Source organism: Nerophis ophidion, linkage group LG23 (genome assembly GCF_033978795.1).
Source record: "Nerophis ophidion isolate RoL-2023_Sa linkage group LG23, RoL_Noph_v1.0, whole genome shotgun sequence".
Taxonomy (NCBI): domain Eukaryota; kingdom Metazoa; phylum Chordata; class Actinopteri; order Syngnathiformes; family Syngnathidae; genus Nerophis; species Nerophis ophidion.
Genome location: NC_084633.1, coordinates 29097840 through 29119541, shown reverse-complemented (window position 1 = coordinate 29119541; position 21702 = coordinate 29097840). Strand labels below are relative to the sequence as shown.

General features: G+C 38.4%; 1 protein-coding gene across 12 annotated transcripts in view; it reads right to left on the bottom strand.

The window, feature by feature from the left end:
• Positions 1 to 8736: 8736 nt before the first annotated feature.
• nfixb (nuclear factor I/Xb) overlaps positions 8737 to 21702 on the bottom strand; it is a 535801-nt gene continuing 522835 nt past the window's right edge. For 10 of the 12 annotated variants that reach the window (XM_061885585.1, XM_061885588.1, XM_061885582.1 and 7 more), the window contains one exon: positions 8737 to 12961. In XM_061885585.1, coding sequence (XP_061741569.1) covers positions 12947 to 12961 — 15 coding nt within the window. In that variant the 3' untranslated portion in view covers positions 8737 to 12946. The remainder of the gene's footprint in view (positions 12962 to 21702) is intronic. The other 2 variants (XM_061885589.1, XM_061885593.1) reach the window with 1 other exon arrangement.

Below are 21702 nucleotides of genomic sequence, written 5' to 3'. Positions count from 1 at the left end.
ATTTATTACTCAAGTAAAAGTAAGAAGTAGTCACCCAAATATTTACTTGAGTAAAAGTAAAAAGTATGTTGTGAAAAAACTACTCAAGTACTGAGTAACTGATGAGTAACCTGTTCGTTTAATGATGACGGCAACAAATAATGCACAACAACATAAAAATAGCAATAAGCAAATTCAGAGCCAGGAATATCTCTTAAGCAACTAAAACAATATTATATATTAAATAATATTACATTAAAATAAAAAAAAATAAAGGCAAATTGAGCCACAATAACTTAACAGCACCATAGGCTCAGTAGGCATTGATTGATTGATTGATTGAAACTTGTATTAGTAGATTGCACAGTACAGTACATATTCCGTACAATTGACCACTGAATGGTAACACCCCAATAATAGTTTTTCAACGTTTATCAATTATTTAATAAATGACCAAGTCGAGGTGATCTACCTCATATATACATATACATACACACATATCATATATATATATATATATATATATATATATACATACCTTTATATATATATAGTATATGATTTATATTTATTTATTTTGCATTTTTTGTTCACATGTTAAAGGTGTTTTAATGAATATACATGCATGTTTAACATATAGATTCCTATCTTTAATGAAGACAAGAATATAAGTTGGTGTATTACCTGATTCTGATGACTTGTATTGATTGGAATCAGACATTATAGTACTGATAACGTCCCGGTTTTCAAATGGAGGAGAAAAAAAGTTCATCTTTTCTGTCTAATACCACATGAAAGTCGTTGGTTTTTGGCATCTTATTTGTCCAGCTTCCATATTCGTTTTTATACACTTTACAAGAAATACATTGGCGGCAAACTCCGCAGCTTGCTAGCTTGTTTGCGCTGGCTTTCGGAGACTCTTTTTTTGTTAGCGCAGGCGCGATGGAGCGGCACTTTTATTGTGAAGACAGGAACTGTGCGAACAGTCTTTAGGCTTTTGACGGGAAGTACGGTTGAAATAAAAAGTGTCTTTTTTCCTTTACACATTTGATTGATTGGTTGGTTGATTGAAACTTTTATTATTAGATTGCACAGTACAGTACATATTCCGTACAGTTGAGCACTAAATGGTAACACCCCAATAAGTTTTTCAACATGTCGGGTTCCACGTGTGACGGTCACGTGACCACCTGGCTCTGTTTGATTGGTCCAACGTCACAAGTGACTGCATGTGATTGGTGAAACGCAAGCATGCATAGTTCCTACTTTGAATGCGTGTCTGACAAAATCAAAACAAACAAAGCGTGCATTAAGAGATCGATAAAAAAAAAAGTAGCGTGTAGCGACCTGATTGCAGATAAATGGAGCGGAGTAAAAGTAGCGTTCCTTCTCTATAAATATACGCAAGTAAAAGTAAAAGTATGTTGCATAAAAACTACTCTTAGAAGTACAATTTATCCCAAAAGTTACTCAAGTAGATGTAACGCAGTAAATGGAGCGCGTTACTACCCACCTCTGACCAGCAGTAAGAGCAATACAGACCGAGAAAGCGACTATTTCCCCATTAATTTGAGCGAGGATGAAAGATTTGTGAATTAGGATATTGATAGTGAAGGACTAGGAAAAAAAAAAAAAAAGCGACAGCTCCATGCGGCGGCAGTGTGAGCGTTTCATATGTAATTAGACACATTTACTAGGATAATTGTGGAAGATCCCTTAACTGCTTGTTTTAATAGTGTTTTTAGTGAGATTGTAAAGACATACCTCGAGGTCGGATGGCTGCGGTGAACACGCAGTGTCTCAGAGAAAAGCCGAGGAGCCAAGCTCACAGCGGCCTTTTTTGACAGCTGCCGCAGGATGACGAATAATCCACTGATGTCTCCGGTAAGATATATATCACAATTTTCCCATCCAAAAACATGCTGGTTGACGTAGAGAAAACATGTTCGCTTGACCGCTCTGCTATACAACAAACAAAGAAACACCGGCTGTGTCTCGGTGCTAAAGACAGCTGCAATCCACCGCTTTCCACCAACAGCATCGTTCTTTATAGTCTCCATTATTAAATGAAAAAATTGCAAAAGATTCAGCAACACAGATGGCCAGAATACTGCGTAATTATGCGATTAAAGCAGACGACTCTTAGCCGCTAGTGGTGCAGCGCTAATATTTCCTGACAGTCCGTGATGTCACGCGCACGCGTCATCATTCCGCGACGTTTACAAGAAACTCGCGGGAAATTTAAAATTGCAATTTAGTAAACTAAAAAGGCCGTATTTGCATGTGTTGCAATGTTGATATTTCATCATTGATATATAAACTATCAGACTGCGTGGTCGTTAGTAGTGGGCTTCAGTAGGCCTTTAAGCGTCAGATTTTTTTGGGCGCATGCACAAACGCCTGGAGCAGATAGAGCCAACTCCAAACCACTCCATGGTTTCAGAATTGTTTTTAATAAGAGGCTTAAAACTGTGTTACTAGTACAAAAACGCCGGTCTATAACAGAGGACACAAATGCAGGAGCTTAAAAAAAGAAGCTACAAAGCAAAAAAAAAACTAAATATATTTGATGCTTGGGACTTTAAGGCAAAGACAAAAGACAAAGTACAGTCAAGAACATCCTTTTTATTTAAACAAAGTGTTGCTCTTTTCCAACTGTTTTTTGTAATTCTTATTATGGAAAAGAAACTTTAACACATGCATTTCACCAGGGGCTCTTGGTAGTGTGAGGATGGGATGCTGCTTTTGAAGGGATGAGGCGCACAAGCACTCTTGGTGGTTTGGCTGTGGAGACCCCCCCTCCCCTCTCCCCAGACCTGACCTGTGCAAACTGTCCCTCCCTCAATATGGCTTCTCCGCTGTGGTGCTTCTTAATACTGCTGCTGATGATTAGATTCCGTGGCGCTTTTGGACTTTTACGCTTGCCAAAAGTCTGCACTTAAGCACACGCTGCTGCTAATTAGTTTCAGAGATGTCTTTTTGACATTTTTGTGCTTAAACTGAGCCTTTAAGCCTCCACACCAGGGAATCGGTCTGCTCATAAGGTGCTATTATTTGTCTGTTTATTTATTTATTTTTTAAAGTGGGTCATGGTTAACCACTGGAAAAAGGTGCTTAATTGAGTACAGCGGTTTAGCGCTGCAACAAGGGGGGGAAACATGTACAAATAAAAGAAAGAAATCATCAATAAGCAAGTCCAAATGTGATTATAAAAAAAACAATAAATAGACACAAACAAGGATTACAAACTAACCTGCCTCTACTAGCAGTTCTACAGCTCTGGCGCTCCCTCATTTTAACCCTTTGAGTGCTTGCGGGCCCCCCCTCGCTCCACCCTCAATGCAGCCCAGAGCCCGCTGGTGTAACTTGTTCACTTACATTAGCGGTTGAATAGAGAAGCTGAAGAAGATGGGTAATGGTAATACAATGTGAAGCGTACAGACAAGAATAACATGTGTGCTAACTGCATTCTGCTCAGACGAGAAAAAAAAAAAAAATAGCTGTTTTTTTTCCCCCACCCATTTTTAAAACCCCACCATTCAGAGAGAAGGGATAACAAGGGGAGGGGGGGAGGGAGGGCAGCTACAGACTACTCCAGTGTCCGAGATAGACAGAAGACAAGATACAGAGGAAAAATAAGCTTTTTTTCTTGTTTTTTTGTGTGGATTTTTTTCAGCTTTTTTTTTCATTATTTAACAATAAAAATAGGAACTAAATCACACCAGTTGCCTTTAATATGATGTATACCAATTTTAAAAAGGAGGGGAGGAAGAGAAACGAGTGGATATAGAGCAGGGGTGTCAAACTCTTTTTCATTGAGGGCCACATCGCAGGAATGGCTGCTTTCATATGGCCGCTTTCTTAAAATGAATTTACATTACGCATACCTGTGATTAATCACGATTAACCGAAATGCATATGCATTTGATTATTAGATATTTTTATGTATAACTTGCTTTAAAATGATAAATAAGGTGACAAGCCAGTATTTAACTGTTTGTTTTTACGTATCTCACAAAAATAGTTTTGCAATATAGTATAAAATACTATAATTGACATGATCAGATAATGTTAAAGTTTAAATAATGCATTTTTTTTTCGGTTAAAATTGAAAGAACGAATGCATTTCGTAAAAAAATAAAAACATTTTTTCCAGGCTTTCGCGAGCCACATAGAATGATGTGGCGGGCCCCCGGGACTTGAGTTTGACACCTGTGATATAGAAGGAGGGGACTTTTTTTTTTTTTTTCTTCCTTTTTGAGATGGGCACTCAGGAGTATACAAGATGGAATCTGTGAACAAAAGGCACTTTTTTTTTTTTTTCTGGGAGTACTTTTAAGATGCTCTGAGTCTAGAACACTACATCACCAAACATATATTTATAGTCATTTACAAGTGGGGCGAGAGACAGAGAGAGAGAGAGTGAGAGAGAGGGAGAGAGATGGGGGGGAAGGGGGGGGGGGGTATCAGGGGTCATATGAATGGGTGACAGCGACACTTCAGCAAAGACGCAAACTTCCGACGGAGTTTTTACATCAAAATAAAAAAAAAATAAAAAAAAATCCCATCTCGCCCAGACCAGGGGGAAATCCTCATTCATGGTCTCGGTGTGCGTGTCCCAAAATGGGGAAGATCTCTGTGTCTGTGTCCCATATGAGGATATGAGATGATACAATCCACACGGTGTTGAAAGTTCATGAGGGAGAAACATGCCTTTTGTCACAAGACAGTGAACCCCCCGCCCCCCCTCTCATTAAACACAAAAAGAAGACAAATAGAATAATGTTCCTAAAATGTATGATATTACTGTACTAGACTGACTGCACTTCAGTCTGGAGAAAGCAGGAAGGAGTATTAAGGCCACACCTTTACTTGTTTTCCCAGTACAGGTCCTATCTCAGGGATATTCAAATAAATTGTTTAGGGGACCACATTTCCAGAAAGCTAAATCCTTCAGTCTCATTATGAATCTTGATTTTGGTCTATTTGTGTACAAAAATGTCAATCTCTCTCACGCTTTTTTTTGAACGGACCTCGCACGCCACCAGTTAAATAGCCTAAATTAGTGTTGCCCCCACTTTTTCTGCAGGCGAGCTACTTTTCAATTGACCATGTTATATTTATTTATTTATGAAAGAGACCGTTTTGTTAACGAGTTAAAGGTGTTTAATGATACTACAAGCATGTTTAACACGTATTGATTCCTTTCTTTCATGAAAACAAGAATATAAGTTGGTGTATTAGCTGACTCTGATGACTTGCATTGATTGGAATCAGACACTAGTGATTTCAATGGAGGAGAAAAAAATGTCCTATTTTCTGTCCAATACCACATAAAAGTGGTTGCTTTGCAGGATGAAGCAGCGCTTTTATTGTGAAGACAGGAACTGTGCAGTCTGTCTTTAGAGTTTTGACGGTAGGTACGGCGCGAGAGTCTGTTGAAATAAAAAGTGTTCCTCGCCTTCCTGTCGGTAATTTTTTCTTAATAATTATATCGCAAGACCCTCAGGTGCCGTGAATGTCAATCAAGTGGCGCCTTGGTGGAGATTGATGATCGCTAATTTTTAGATCTATTTTTTTTTTTTATGCCTGGCTGGCGATCGATGTAATGAGCACCCCTGGCCTAAATGATGAAAAGCAGAGGACCTAAAATTGAACCTTGCGGAACACCACGAGTGTAACCAAGGAAGTTGAACAAATGACGAGCCAGACATGCTCGCGCAAAACCTTAGGTACACAAGTTACATTACGAAAAACATTTGTAACGGCCAAAAAAGGAGAGGACTTAGACGGGTGCCATGAGGAACACCTCAGTTTTGTAAACCACAAGTTTGGTTAAAAATGTCAATGCAAGGATCTGCCAAGTTCCTTCAATACAACAACGTTTTTAGGAATTCACCGCAAAAATGTATGTCTCCCAACTTTTGAGCGGAACATCAGACCAGTATTGACGATAAACCTCAAACTAAATTGAACTATGATCCAACGCTAATTTTAAAACATGCATGCTTTTAGTTCTCTAGTGGGTCCCGAAAAGCTCTGCCCTCATCTTCAGGGACAGCCTAAAACCCTTCCTAATTAATCTGTCTAGTATCTGTAATTGAAATTTAGTCCACTAGGTTGAGTTATTCAAAGTTCAGTGGCTGTTCAAGACCAAAATGGCCGATTTCAACAAGAGTTCTTTGTCTTCACAAAATTGGTGACGATCCATGAAACTGGTGGCGGGGGAAAATCATTCTAGGGGGCGCTGCAGAGTAAATTTTTTGGGATTGGGGGTTTTGTGTTCAGAACTTCCAAAAGAACAACATTTTTAAAAGTTTTGATGAATGGAATAAACTGTGTCAATAAAGCCAGATCTTGAAAAGAAATGTGTTGTTTTTCAAGAATCACATTTCTTTTTCTGTGTTTTTTTTTTTTAGAGAAAAGTTGCAATATTAAGATCAAAAAGGACGGAAATTGTTAATACTAATCGACAACAAAAATCCTAATTTATAATGGACGTTATAATTTTACGACAATATTTTTTTTTAAATTCCCCTTGTTTTTGGTAACAAATAATGGTAATAATAAAAATTTTGGATTGTAGCAATTAAGTAATTTTTTTGGTAGATTTTTGTTCTATTTTTCTCTACGATTCTCCTCATTTATAAATGATTGTTCTTCTCCGTGTGGCCCTAATACTCCTTGGAAAGAAAGCACCAGTTCTCATAACGATATATAAGTTCTGAATTGCAAAAAAAATCGCATCCTTCAGCCCTCCCACGCGTTGAAAAACAAATGATTAGAAATAAAGTTTTCCATAAAAAAAACAAAGAAAAAAATATATAAAAAACAAATTCCCCCAAACTTACTTACAATGAGTTGGATTTTTTTTTTTTTCTTCCACTCTTATATTTAGAGTCCCAGAGTATTTGGACTTGAAACACGAGTAACAACAACAGAGAAAAAAGAAAAGAAAAAAAATGAGAGAGGGGTAATTCCCTCTTTTCTCGCGACACCCTTTATAACAATCACGAACAAAGAAACACAAATCCTCTACCAAGGCATTGCACATGGCTCAATCAACACACATCATTTTGTCTCAATAACAATACTTCCTATCCAAACAAGAAAGAAAACAACTAAACATGAGTTGATCTTTTGTTTGCTTTTTTGTTGAAGACTACCCTAACTGATTTTCATCAGTTTCCGCGGATTTTCCCTCGTTTCTCGCAATTTTCGAGGCTGATCCGATGCAACCTATGACTGCCATGCTTCAAAAAATAACTAGACTGCCACTGAGCTTATATTGCAAATAAAAAGCAAAGATGATATAGCTATAAATATATATGTATGTGTATTATATATAAAGATGCTTGCTTATCTAGTGAGCTGTTTGATACTCGCCTCTCTCGACATAGATTTCTCTCCCCCGCGCCGTCCGCCATAGCTTATATGTGAAAAAAACAACAACCTGAATTCATGTTGGATAAATTGCATAATGGGAATACAGAGGCACTTCCTGTAGATTCGAAAAGCGACCACAGAAGCCGCCGAGAAGTCAGCACAGCTGCCTCGGTCTAACGAGGCCGATGAGACCGCCGAGCTTCCCTGCGGTGAGGAACATGGCGGGCAGTCCAGTTATTTTGTGAGGTTTGCGGGTGAGTTCCGGTGGAACGTACGTCGGGGAACTTAGCGACTGTCGACGGACACCGTAGAAAAAAAAGGTTACGGTCATCGAGGCCTCGTCCGATTGTCGACTTTTCCTCGTCGGGTTTATTTCTGGGGCGACCATACCTGTCAACATTTGCATACGAAAAATAAGGGACATTTCCTGGAAAATCAGGGGGATGGACATCCCTCCCGATGCAGGTAAAAAATTCTGGCTTATGGTGGGCGTGCAGCAGGAAAGACCTGACTGCCAATTAGGGTGTAAAAGGTTAATTTAATTGGCATGCTTTTATTTTGAAGTCCTGACTTTACACCGATGTTTGATATTTTTTCCAGATTTTTTAAATATTGAATGTTATGAGAATGCAGTCACAATATTAGAATTTTTTTTTTAATTTAAAAAAATATATATTGTATACATATATGTATATACACACACATATATAAACACATACATATACATTCACACATATACACATTAGATATGTGTATATATGTATATATATACGCACATACATAAACACATATACATAAACATATATATATGTGTACATAATGTGTATGTATCTATGTGTATTTATGTATATGTATATATACATATATACACACAGATACATATATACAGAAACATATACGTACACACATATGTACACTCGTATATATACATATTTATGTGTATATATATATATACACATACACACATATATACCCATTATATATGTGTACATACATGTATGTGTATGTATATATGTGTATTTATGTATGTGTATATATACATATATATACACACAGATACATATATATACAGAAACATATACATACACACATATATATACATATTTATATATGTGTATATATATATGTATACACATATATACACACACACATGTATACATGTATACACACACATATATGTATACATAAATATATGTATACATACATATATATATATATGTATTTATATATGTATATATATATATGTATGTATACATATATATGTATGTATATATATATGTATGTATACATATATATGTATACATACATATATATGTATACATACATATATATGTATACATACATATGTATATTTATACATACATATATATATATATATAAATACATATATATATATATTAGGGCTGTGAATCTTTGGGCACCACAGGATTTGATTCGATTGTTGGGGGTGAATTATTCGATTCAGAATAGATTCCCCATTCAAAATCAATAGTTTTGCAATAATATTGGGTGCCACTTAGACAACTAACTTAATTTCTCCATAAAATACAAAATCAGCTCTGATGAATGTCAAAATGACTTAAAAGAAAACTAGATTTAATAAAATTCTACCCAAACATTTAGTATAGTCAAATACAAATAAGGCAACAAGAGAAGTATCCCACACTTCTCTTTTCTAAAGTAAATGTGTACAGCAGATATGATCATCTACACCAACTATATGATTTGTATAAGTGGCTAGACGGGAAAGGTAAAAAAAAATAATTTAATTTTTTTTTAATCGATTAAGAATCTGTACAAATAAGAATTGCAATTCATACGAAAATCGATTTTTTTTGGCACCCCTAATATATCTTTAGAAAAGTTGCAGTATTAAGATGTTTTTATTAATAGAAAAGTCATTTAATCCCCCCCCCAAAAAAAAGAAAAAAAAAAAGGAATATTACAAGGAACATCAAATTGAAAGAACTGATTTTATGAGTCCTACAAAGTCCTATTGTTTGGAGTTTAAACACGGGGAAAAATGTAGGAAGAAAATACGGGCGTTTCCTGGGGAATAAGGGAGCGTTGACAGGTATGGCGTCAACACAGATGAAAGAAATTTAAAAAAAAAGGTTGGCTGGCGTGATTGTTTTAGTGCATTTTCAATCAATAAGGGCTCATCGATAAAACCAATAAAAAATTACCGTCATTTACCGACATACCATTTTTCTTTAAGCTATAAAAAACGGGCGACTGAAAACAGACCGATATGTCACATATTTATTTTGCTCCGCAGCGTGGTTCCCTCCGCTCTTGGAGCAGCGGTCCGTCTGGGAGTGTAAACAACAGGTAAACTTTTTTTTTTTTTTTTTTTTTTTTTTAAATGGAGACAGAAAAAGAACAACTTTCCCGTATTCAGCAACCTTTTCCCTTCTTTTCCGTTTCGCTGACCACACACTCAGCCATGCTCCACATGGTTGATTGTTCTCGACTCAAGCGCTTCCCGGGAAATACTCCTTCGTTTGATTGTCTAAACCTTCGAGTTTGCAGTTGCCGCCCTTACGTTTGCAGGGTTCATACAGCTTTTTGGGGGTCGAAATGGAAGGATTCGAACACGTTCAAAGTGTGACTGATGACAACTTCTGATACTGCGTTGGAAAAAGGGACGGGCCTAGTTGATCAACTGCTCAAATGTTTTCTAATATTGCTTTGTAGAAATTAAGGTAAGAATGGACTACACTTCTTGGCTATTGAGTTACACTCTACTAGTTTGTGTTCGAAAGACAGTTAACCAAGGGCAATGCAGTGGAACCCGATTAAGTTGGCATACTTTTGTCGACATTAGAGGTTGTAGGCATGACAGAAACTAGCTGATCATGTCTTTTGTACATACACAATTCTAAATTATTTTTATAAAACAGGTATTTTGCCAGTTGCTCTGGTATAGAAACCATGTTGACACGGTCATGCTTTTATTTTGAAGCATACTTTGCACTGAACAGGGAGTCAGAAGTTCAACAGTATCTGTCTAGTGTCCGTGATCTAAATTTGGTTTTGCTCCCACAATGGCCGTTCCAAACCAAAATGGCCGATTCCCTGTTTGTTTTGAAACATGAGTTCTAACATGATGAGTTCCACCAAATTTTGTGACGATCGGTGAAACTGGTGGCGCTAGCTACAGAGCAAATTATGGGGGGTTTGTGTTAAGAACTGCTGAATTTTAAAATTCTAGTAAGTTTTAATGAATGGAACGACCCTCAATTTTGCTAGGAAACAAACGTTTGCAAATAACTTTTTATAAAAAGGCATACATGCTCTGGTATAGAAACTGACATACTTTTATTCTGAAGCTGACTTTGCACCGAGCAGGAAGTCAGAAGTTTTAATAAAGACCGTAGCAATGATGATGACATCAATACTACCACTGGGGTGTCTCGATACAACTTTTACACTTCCGATACAATATCATTTACTTGCTACTGGCCGATACCGATATTAATCTGATATGATATCAGCACGAATCATAGTAGATGCTTTTATTATTTTGTAGTGTGGAATGTTAGTAGCTTGTTCAAGTGAAATTAGTCAAACAGAAAACAATAGTGGGTATAAAAACACAAAATTTATCATTTTAAAGTGTAGTGTTAATTTTATTTTGGCGACACCAGGGGGTCAAAATAATTAATTCAATTTAGGTAAATTGAGAGTCTCAGACATGTTTGTTACTGGATAATTTCTACTATACTTTTTTTTTCCCTTGGTGAATTAATATCTGTAAGTAATATACAATATTAATGATTTGATACTTGTTTGTATTGCCAAAAGTCATGCTTTCGACTGCAATATAGTTAAATTAAAAGCGCTTATTACGCATGTCTAGCTTGTGTGCTATTGTGTGCTTAGCTGTTGAGTAGCTGATAGCTCCTCATAGCACACCATGTATACTTTTTGCAAAAGGCTTAACTAAATAAAAGAAAATATAATAATTTAGAGGCAAGGCGATATTCTATACTTAAACGCTTAACTACAACACTTGCCAACATAAACAGGCCAATTTTTCAAGGAAATGACCCATTCTGTGGACTATGTTGATCTTGGTAGTTTTTTGGGGGGCAATGTTAAGAACAGATTGGAACAGAACTTGGACATTGACGGGATGAACTTAAACGGGTTCCACTGACGTAAAAAATGTAATGGTTTGTTTATAGGTGGCCTGTGATTGGCTGGTGACCACTCCAACGTGTCATAGGGACAATTTATTGATAGGAACTAAGTCTAATGTCCCAGGTTGTAAAAAAATCAAAAGGATAACAATTACTCAAAGCTCTATGAACCCTGTGTGTTTGGCACTGACCAATAAGGGTGTGAATAAACGAAAGCGTCTTTACGATTTTTCTAATGGGGTAAAAATATTGGAACAAAACGGCTTCACCGACCAATCGTAGAGCTCCCCAGCTGCCTGTTATCATTGCCAATCCTTTGAACGCAAATCGTTCTTCTTCAGAAGCAAAGTTTCCCCGAAATGTTTGAATTGTTTTCTTCTCCGTCTTCCACACGTGACCGTGGGCTTCGCTAACCACCTTGCAACGTCCTACTGTATTTCCTCATAAGGTGCTGTCATTCAAATATAAAACAATTACAAAATAGTACAAATCCAAAAGGAAGTCAAATAAGAGAACATGCACAAGATACCAGACGCAATCGCCGACTTTACAAGAGGGGAGGAGGGTGGGTAGCTGCTATCTACGTTGGTGTTTGACAGAGTTGCTCTGCACCGCCAACCAAACAGGGCGGTGACGCCTCACTGGGCTTCCTTTGCGAGCGCACCTTCGAGAAAATTCATGTCACAAAATTCTGCGTTCATGGCACAGATTTTGTCTGACCGGACTTCCTGTTACCAAAGTGTAAGATGCGAGAGCAGTGGGTCTCGACTTTGGGGGAGACGCGTGACGGTCTCTTGTGCCAACTCGCAGTTGACTCTCCATGCCTCGTAGGTAATTAGTGCACATCGATAGGATTCCTGGTAATTGATTGAGCCTGTAAGTGCGAGCCTACAAGCGATATTTTGGCATGGCGGCTCTTTAGCGGAAGGGACCTTTATCGAGCCGACGTTTCGTTCTGGGGAGGAAAACGTTGACTGGTTTTGGGTGGAGCCTGGACCGCGGCTTTCACTGGAAATCTATATTTCATTGTGGGCTCTGCTCAAATGTTGGTTGGACAGCTGTGTAGCCAAGTACTTGTCCTCAGGCTCGTCCTGCGCCGCTGTCAAGTTGTGCTGATGTTTTCAGGTGACATCCCTCCGACAAGCATTCGTCACCTTACCCTTCGCTCTCCTGCCCTCCTCTTGTCCATGCCGTCATCTTCCCACCGAGCGTTCTTTGCTCCGTATGGCTACTTCCTCTGACTGATTACGATGAGTCCAGAGTTCCTCTGAATGCTGCTGAATTTTCCTGCGGTGATTCGCCGGGTTTTGGCTAAAGGGTAGGTGAGATACGCTGTGATGGCCCGTCGCTGTACTTTGTTGTGATTGGAGGACAATTATCATCTATTTCTGATTGTAAAGAAAGAATTCCTGTTGCTGGTTTGCACACAGATCTTGTCAGAGGAACCAAGACTGGAAGAGAAAAGAAAACAGGGAAGCATGGTTTAGTTGGTGTTGGTGAGGTTTGAACAAAAAAAACCTGTACAAATAGGAAAATAAAAGCAAATAAAATAACTACGATTTCTATGATGATGCAACCTCAATTTACGAACGCCTTTATTTGTAACTTTTTCAGTTTACGAACCTTTACATGGCGCTAAATATGCCTCTGTGTGCAAACCATGTCTCTGGCTCCTAATTAGTCTGCTGATGAATGCAATAACATATTGTGTCATTTCTCATGCTATTATTTTGTCAAAATCATAAAGGACAAGCTGTAAAAATGGACTATTAATCCACTTGTTCATTTACTGTTAATATCTGGGTTTTTTCCGTTTCAATATGTTCTAGCTACACTTCTGTTAAAATGTAATAATCAATTATTAAGTAAAAGTTATTCTTCTGTAGTTTGGATACTCAACATTAGTTTTGGATTATCCCACAATTTTAGGTATCGATCCGATACCAAGTAGTTACAGGATCATACATTGGTCATATTCAAAGTCCTCATCTGTCCAGGGACGTATTTACTGAGTTCGTAAACATAATATGACGGAGTAGATATTGAAAGGGTAAAAGAAACCAGATTTTTGGGAGTATTAATAAATGATAAAATGAACTGGAAATCTCATATACAAAACATACAACATAAGGTGGCAAAAAACATTTCAATAATGAATAAAGCAAAATACGTCCTGGGCCAAAAATCACTTTATATTCTCTTCTGATCGCTAGTGTTACCATATCTGAGTTATTGTGCAGAAATATGGGGAAATAACTACAAATGTACGCTACATTCGTTAACTGTGTTAAAAAAAATTCAATTAGAATAATACATAATGTTGGATAACATACAAACCCTTTATTTATTGAGTAAAAAATACTATAGCTCGATGATTATATAAAATTGCAGATAGCTAAAATGATGTACAAAGCCAATTATAACCTGCTACCAAAGAATATACAACAATTCTTCTCAAATAAAGAGAAGAAATATAACCTTAGACGAAAATCTAATTTAAAACATTTGTATGCACGTACAACACTTAAAACCTTTAGCATATCAGTATGTGGAATTAAATTATGGAATGGATTAAGTAAAGAAGTTAAACATTGTACTGATATGATCCAGTTTAAAAGGCTGTTCAAATTAATAGTGCTTACAAAGTGCAAAGAAGAAGAATTATGAGAAACACTTTCAACCTTATTGAAAATAAGCTATTCTTCATCTCAATATGTTGGTAATGACTGAATTAATTAATTACATGTTACAGAACTGTTTTATTACTCATTCACGGATGTCATTTTACTAGTTTGCTGTAAAAAGAGTCAATAAATGAATGTATATATTTGTGGGCGCTCTGACGTGGGAAAGGTGTAGGATTAAATAAGCTTTGCTTCTTCCTACTCCTTTTCGGAGATGATTTGATGTGAGGTGATATGAACTGTCTGCTGTATTGTGTTGTAAAGGTGCTCATGTTCGAAATAAACTAAGAAAGAAAGAAAGAAAGAAAGAAAGAATATGAACTTTATAAAAAAGAAAAATATTTTGTGACAATAAAAAAGATATATATAATTATAGTAGTACCGACTAGACCAGTGGTTCTCAACCTTTTTTCAGTGATGTACCCCCTGTGAACATTTTTTTAATTCAAGTACCCCCTAATCAGTACAAAGCCTTTTTGGTTGAAAAAAAGAGGTAAAGAAGTAAAATATAGCACTATGTCATCAGTTTCTGATTTATTAAATTGTATAACAGTGCAAAATATTGCTCATTTGTAGTGGTCTTTCTTGAACTATTTGGAAATAAAGATATAAAAATAACTAATAACTTGTTGAAAAATAAACAAGTGGTTCAATTCTAAATAAAGATTTCTACACATAGAAGTAATCATCAACTTAAAGTGCCCTCTTCGGGGATTGTAATAGAGATCCATCTGGATTCATGAACTTAATTCTAAACATTTCTTCACAAAAAAATACATCTTTAACATCAATATTTATGGAACATGTCCACAAAAAATCTAGTTGTCAACACTGAATATTGCATTGTTGCATTTCTTTTTACAGTTTATGAACTTACATTCATATTTTGTTGAAGTATTATTAAATAAATATATTTATAAAGGATTTTGGAATTGTTGCTATTTTTAGAATATTCAAAAAAAATCTCACGTACCCCTGGGCATACCTTCAAGTACCCCCAAGGGTAACGCGTACCCCCATTTGAGAACCACTGGACTAGACAAGCTCTTATACTTGGTATCATTACAGTGGATGTCAGGTGTAGTGCACCTGAATGTAAACAAATACCATGAATTGTTCAACGTGGACCCTGACTTAAGTTGAAAAACTTATTCGGGTGTTACCATTTAGTGGTCAACTGTACGGAATATGTACGGAACTGTGCAATCTACTAATAAAAGTATCAATCAATCAAAGTATCAATGGGTGGATACCCATGGCATTTGTTTACATTCAGGTGCACTTTCTTTTGTTACGGGTGACGCCGGTGAGCTATTGTATCCTCCTATGGTGTGTAGTGAAGCATGTTTAGCTATTCCTCGTCCTGCAGGGATGATACTTGTAAGAAACGTAGTTTATTCAACACCATGGAGATGAGGATTAGTGATTTAGAAGTATCTAAAACACTGCTGACTGTGGATGGATGTTCGCTGCTAGCGAGCTAGCCATGACTTCAAGCACCTCTTCCTGAGGGCGTTTCAGTGTAATAACTTCACTTTTATCCAAAATGCGTTCATTCTCCCTTTTCTGTCTACACAGTGTCTGCTTGCAGGTACTCCGTGATTGTGCGCTGCCGGAAATCTGCTCGTAAATCCAGCAATGTCATGATGTCATGCCCGTAAAAAAAAAAAAAAAAAATTGGGAACCCTTTCATCCATCTATTTTCTACCGCTTGTCCATCATTTCAGGGTCGCGGGGGGTGCTGGAGCCTATTTCAGCTGCATTCCGGCAGTAGGCGGTGTACACCCTGGACAAATCACCACCTCATCGCAGGGTCAACACAGACAGACAGAACTGGTATTTTTTAAACAGAATATAGTACTGTTTTTGCTTCATTCGTACCGTGATACTATGCTAGTATTGGTATACCGTAAATAAATAAATAAATGATAAATGGGTTGTACTTGTATAGTGCTTTTCTATCTTCAAGGTACTCAAAGCGCTTTGACACTACTTCCACATTTACCCATTCACACACTGATGGAGGGAGCTGCCATGCAAGGCAGCTAACCAGCACCCATCAGGAGCAAGGGTGAAGTTTCTTGCTCAGGACACAACGGACGTGACGAAGTTGGTACTAGGTGGGGATTAAACCAGGGACCCTCGGGTTGCGCACGGCCACTCTCCCACTGCGCCACACCTTCCCAAGCCGAGTAGATGATGATGGGAAAAGTCTAATAAAATGAAGAGTTGATGTGGCATAAGATAAGAGGGATTGTGTGTGATAAATCACTTAATTTCAATTCTTGACGAGGCAAATAAACGCTGACAACGAAGACATCCTATTATTTCTTGTGTGTAGGAAATATGTCAACTTCATGTTTTTGGCATTACAGGAAAATTATGTTTGAAAAAGTCCGAATGATGTATCTTTTGGGGACCGTGAACATCTGTACGGAATTTCACAGCTCACCCAAAGTGTATGCAAATAACCTCAAAAGCCCCCTTGGGTGTCTTACTGCACGAAGGGTCTTAAATCCCTCCAAATTCATTTGAAGACAAAACAAAACAATTAAATCTTGTGTTAATTAGATTTTCCCAAAGGTGTTGTCGGTCTTTTTAAGAGTTATCACTCTGATGTATTTTTAAGAGCTGAAGTGTTTTATACGACGGCTCGCTGCTATAAAAGTAGGTGGGATGTTGTGATTAACATCCCTGCTGAGTTATAATATCAAGATGGATGCAAATTTTCAGATTCATCTGTTTGCTACTTGGCGAGAAAAGTAGTAGTTCGGTTAGTTTTCTCCAAAATATGAGGTGTGCGGTCCATGTGTAAAGATAACTCCGCAACCGGCGCTTTATAAATAAACGGGACTTCTGCAGTAATAACCAAGCCTTCCTGACTTGATTGGGCAGGACCGCAATAATCCAGCTGCGCCTGCCGGTCACAAATTATGTCACAAGTCAAAGCGCCAATGTTTTTCTAATCTATTTCAGGGACGTTGAGAATCGTCGTCCCGATGCATGATTGGGACCTCTGTGGTTTGACCATGAGACTGACATAGATCCAAACTACTAGTGTGGCTTGTGCTCAGTCCATTTGTTGGTTTTGGGTCCCTGGATGACTGCAAATTCAGTCACCGTGATGTCACATACAGTATCGTGCAGAAATGGTTGCATTTCCTTGTTGTTGAGGATGGTTTGTCTTTTTATCCACAACACCTATTTTGTTTTTTGGTCTCTTGAGGCTATGTTTACACTAAGCCGGATAACTCCTTAAACAAATATTTATTCAGCCTAAGCCCCGTTTCAGCCACACTAAAATATCCTTTATGGTCCCGCTCCTCATACAATTTTTTACACGGGTAAGTGCACCGTGTATTTCTTGAATATCCGCATTGATCGTTTACAAACTGAGTTCGGAGAGGAAATGACATCAGAAAGAAGGCGCCACAGCCAGCTTCATAATAAAGCGGTTTCGTAACTCGGAGCTAATCACTGGAAATATGGAGGCGAGTCATTCAGACGCTTGTGGAAATCACACATGAATACCTTAAAGGCCTACTGAAACCCACTGCTACCGACCACACAGTCTGATAGTTTATATATCAATGATGAAATCTAAACATTGCAACACATGCCAATACGGCCGGTTTAGTTTACTAAAATACAATTTTAAATTTCTCGCGGAGTTTCTTGTTGAAAACGTCGCGGAATGATGACGCGTATGATGACGCGTGTTTGTGACATCTCGGATTGTAGCGGACATATTAGCCCAGCACCACACACGGCTAAAAGTCGTCTCTTTTCATCGCATAATTACACAGTAATTTGGACTTCTGTGTTGCTGAATCTTTTGCAATTTGTTCAATTAATAATGGAGAACATAAAGAAGAATGCTGTCGAAACACAGCCGGTGTTTCTTTGTTTGTTGTGAAGCTTTAACAAGCGAACATGTTTCTCTACGTCAACCAGCAAGTTTTTGGATGGGAAAATTGTTATATTAAGTCGGTTCTTACCGGAGACTTCAGTGGATTATGCGACCTCCTTCTGCAGCTCAAAAAGGCAGCTGTGATTTAGGCTCCTCGGCTTCTCTCAGAGACACTGGCGTTCACCGCAGCCATCCAACTTTCAGGTATGACTTTACAATCTCACTAAAACACTATTAAAACAGTAAGCAGATAAGGGATCTTCCAGAATTATCCTAGTAAATGTGTCTAATTACATTGCTGCCGCCTGGAGCCGTCGCCTTTTTTTTTTTTTGTGCTTCACTCTAACTTTCCTCATCCACGAACCTTTCATCCTCAAGTCAAATTAATGGGGAAATTGTCGCTTTCTCGGTCTGAATAGCTCTTGCTGCTGGAGGCTATGATTATAAACAATGTGAGGATGTAAAGAGCTTTCACGCCAAATTTCTTCCCCCCTACAAAAACCTTCCCCCCAACCCCCATTTACTTCCGGGGTCATGATTAATACAGACGTTTCGTTAACACTATATTATAAAAATATAACGATATATTATAAAAAGTCAGACGTTTTGTTAACGCTATATTATAAAAAAAAATAAAATAAAATAAAAAAAACATTTTACAAACACAAGCTATGGGATGACGCATTTACTTTCGGGGTCACGTTTCCTCACGTTTCCTCTTACGTCATCCCATACCTTGTGTTTGGAAATTGTTTTTTGAATTATTATTTTTTAAATATAGCGTTAACAAAATGTCTGTATTTGTATAATATAGCATTATAATTTTATAATATAGCGTTATATTTTTATAATATAGCGTTATATTTTTATAATATAGCGTTAACCAAATGTCTGTATTAATCATGACCCCCGGAAGTAAATGGGGGGGAAGGTTTTTGTAGGGGGAAGAAATTTGGCGTGACAGAGCCCTACAACCCGTGACGTCACGCGCACACCGTCTGCTGCTTCCGATAAAGGCAAGGCTTTTTTATTAGCGACCAAAAGTTGCGAACTTTATCGTGAATGTTCTCTACTAAATCCTTTCAGCAAAAATATGGCAATATTGCGAAATTATCAAGTATGACACATAGAATGGACCTGCTATCCCCGTTTAAATAAGAAAATCTCATTTCAGTAGGCCTTTAAGAGAAAACAATTGCAGCTATTTGGGATACAACACTTCTCAGACGGCAAGAGAACTTTCAATTGTCGAGGTCAGCTGTGATTCTACTTACCGAAAAACTTTGTCCGTTTGTCGAAGGAGAGTCAACGAGAATGCGGGCTGCCGTGGATGTGATAAAAAAGGTAGCGTGTTCTGTGTATTACCTGGCTGTTGAGGGAAGACTACAGAAAACGGCGAATGCTTTTGGACTGGCAAAGCAGACTGTATCAGTTATTGTCCGCCATGTATGTCGCGGACTCAACGTCTAGGTCTAGAGTATATAAAGTCACCAAAAACGAATGGACAATGAAGGTGAAGGCTAAAAAGTGAGGAGTGTCCTGACCAGATATCTAGATCCCAAGATTGGTTGTTGTAAAATGTTCTTTGTCACATTGTGTACTTTTACCTGTTTATTAAAGATTTGATTAATTTATGATGGCTCAGGCGTGATTCACTACAGAACACTGGATTCTAGTTCATTGAAATACCACAACACTGGATATTACTCAGACAAGTTACATTTAAGAACTTGCACACAAAGCAACACTGGAGGGAACTATGACGTGCGCATTTTTCACGCATGCGTACTAGGTCCTGTTGTGCCAGCTGACAGGGGAGGAGGGGGTCTTAAACGACCATTGTGTGTGTGTGGACAAGTATAAGGTTAGGTGGGATTTACCCTGATGTAGAAGGGGCCTGAATTAAAGGTAGATCGGTCCAATGGACCTTTGGGGGATTACCATGATTTGAGTGATTAATCAAGACAAATGGTATGTTATTCTTCCTTTGTGCAAATCGCGTGGAATGCTGAATGGTTTCTGATTTCGGCGCCACCAAAAAATACAACGACAAATGTTTGACCATTTTCTAGGGCCCCAAGAAAAAAAGGTTTGTAGCACTTAACAGCAACTCGGCACAGACTGGTGACCATGTGTGCTGTTGTCTGCCATGCTTAGCCTGCTTGAGTTGGCACCATGTACCTACATTCTAGAAGTCCAGCCTTGGAAACTATTTTCAGCCCCCAGGGAAGAAGCCTTTTGTTTTGGCCAGACTACGAGTAATAGGTTGCATGAATACACCGCCCTCCTCCCCCTTTCAGTGTGCCCACTCCCACTGGCACCATCCCAACACAACTTGACCATGCTAATATGCCCCGGTGTACTCTTGGGTTGCTTGAGTGGTCATTGTTCTCTCGTCCCACCCACGGTTGCTAAACTCATAAATTCTGTCTCTTTATCTCCTCAACCCAAATGGTTGTGACGGACGGCTATCCCAGAGTCTGTTAGAGGTTACTTTTCTAGAGGGAGTTTTTCCTTGCCTCCGTTGCTCGCTCACGTGGGGTTCAGCGGGGTTTTCTTGAATGTTATGAGGAGCATGGTTTTAGACCTCCTCCAAAAATTGACATGACCAAAAGTCAAATGCAGGGCAGAGCTTGGAACCGTGAAGCCTCTCCATCCATCCATCCATTTCCCACCGCTTATTCCCTTTCGGGGTTGCGGGGGGCGCTGGCGCCTATCTCAGCTACAATCGGGCAGAAGGCAGGGTACACCCTGGACAAGTCGCCACCTCATCGCAGGGCCAACACAGATAGACAGACAACATTCACACTCACATTCACACACTAGGGACAATTTAGTGTTGCCAATTAACCTATTCCCAAGTGCATGTCTTTGGAAGTGGGAGGAAGCCAGAGTACCCGGAGGGAACCCACGCATTCACGGGGAGAACATGCAAACTCCACACAGAAAGATCCCGAGCCTGGATTTGAACCCAGGACTGCAGGAACTTCGTATTGTGAGGCAGACGCACTAACCCCTCTGCCACCGTGAAGCCTCTCTCTAGAGCTAATTTTAGTCCATTAGTATGCAAAGTTTCTTTTTCAACCCACAGTTATTACTGACTACTGCCTTAAACTGTCCATGAATATGCACTCTGGGTCTTGACTCAGCATACACAACTAAACAGATGCCAACTTCCTCAAATAAATCCTTGCCAGCAGGGTAATGACCAGCCTTCTTTCTTTTAACCGCCCCCCTCCGCCCTTAAACCCTGGCTTCAAATTTATCATCAACTGCCCATGACATCATGTCTAGTTGCCAGGAGTAAATACACATCCTGGGGTTGTTTTGTGTCTTATCCATGTACCTTCCTTGCCTTCTTCTGGCATTTTCCATTTTGCCACTAGAGGTCCCCTGCAGCCCAGTCTTGTTGATGGTGTGAACACAACACAGTTGCTCTGGGAATTATTCAACCTTCATTGTAATGAACATTTATTGGCAAGATGTACAAACAGATGGATAATTAAAACATGTTTGATATTAGATGTATTTTTCATGACATGTTTATTTGTGTTCCTGTGATTTCTATTATTTCCTTCTCAGCGGTCTTATTTTCAGA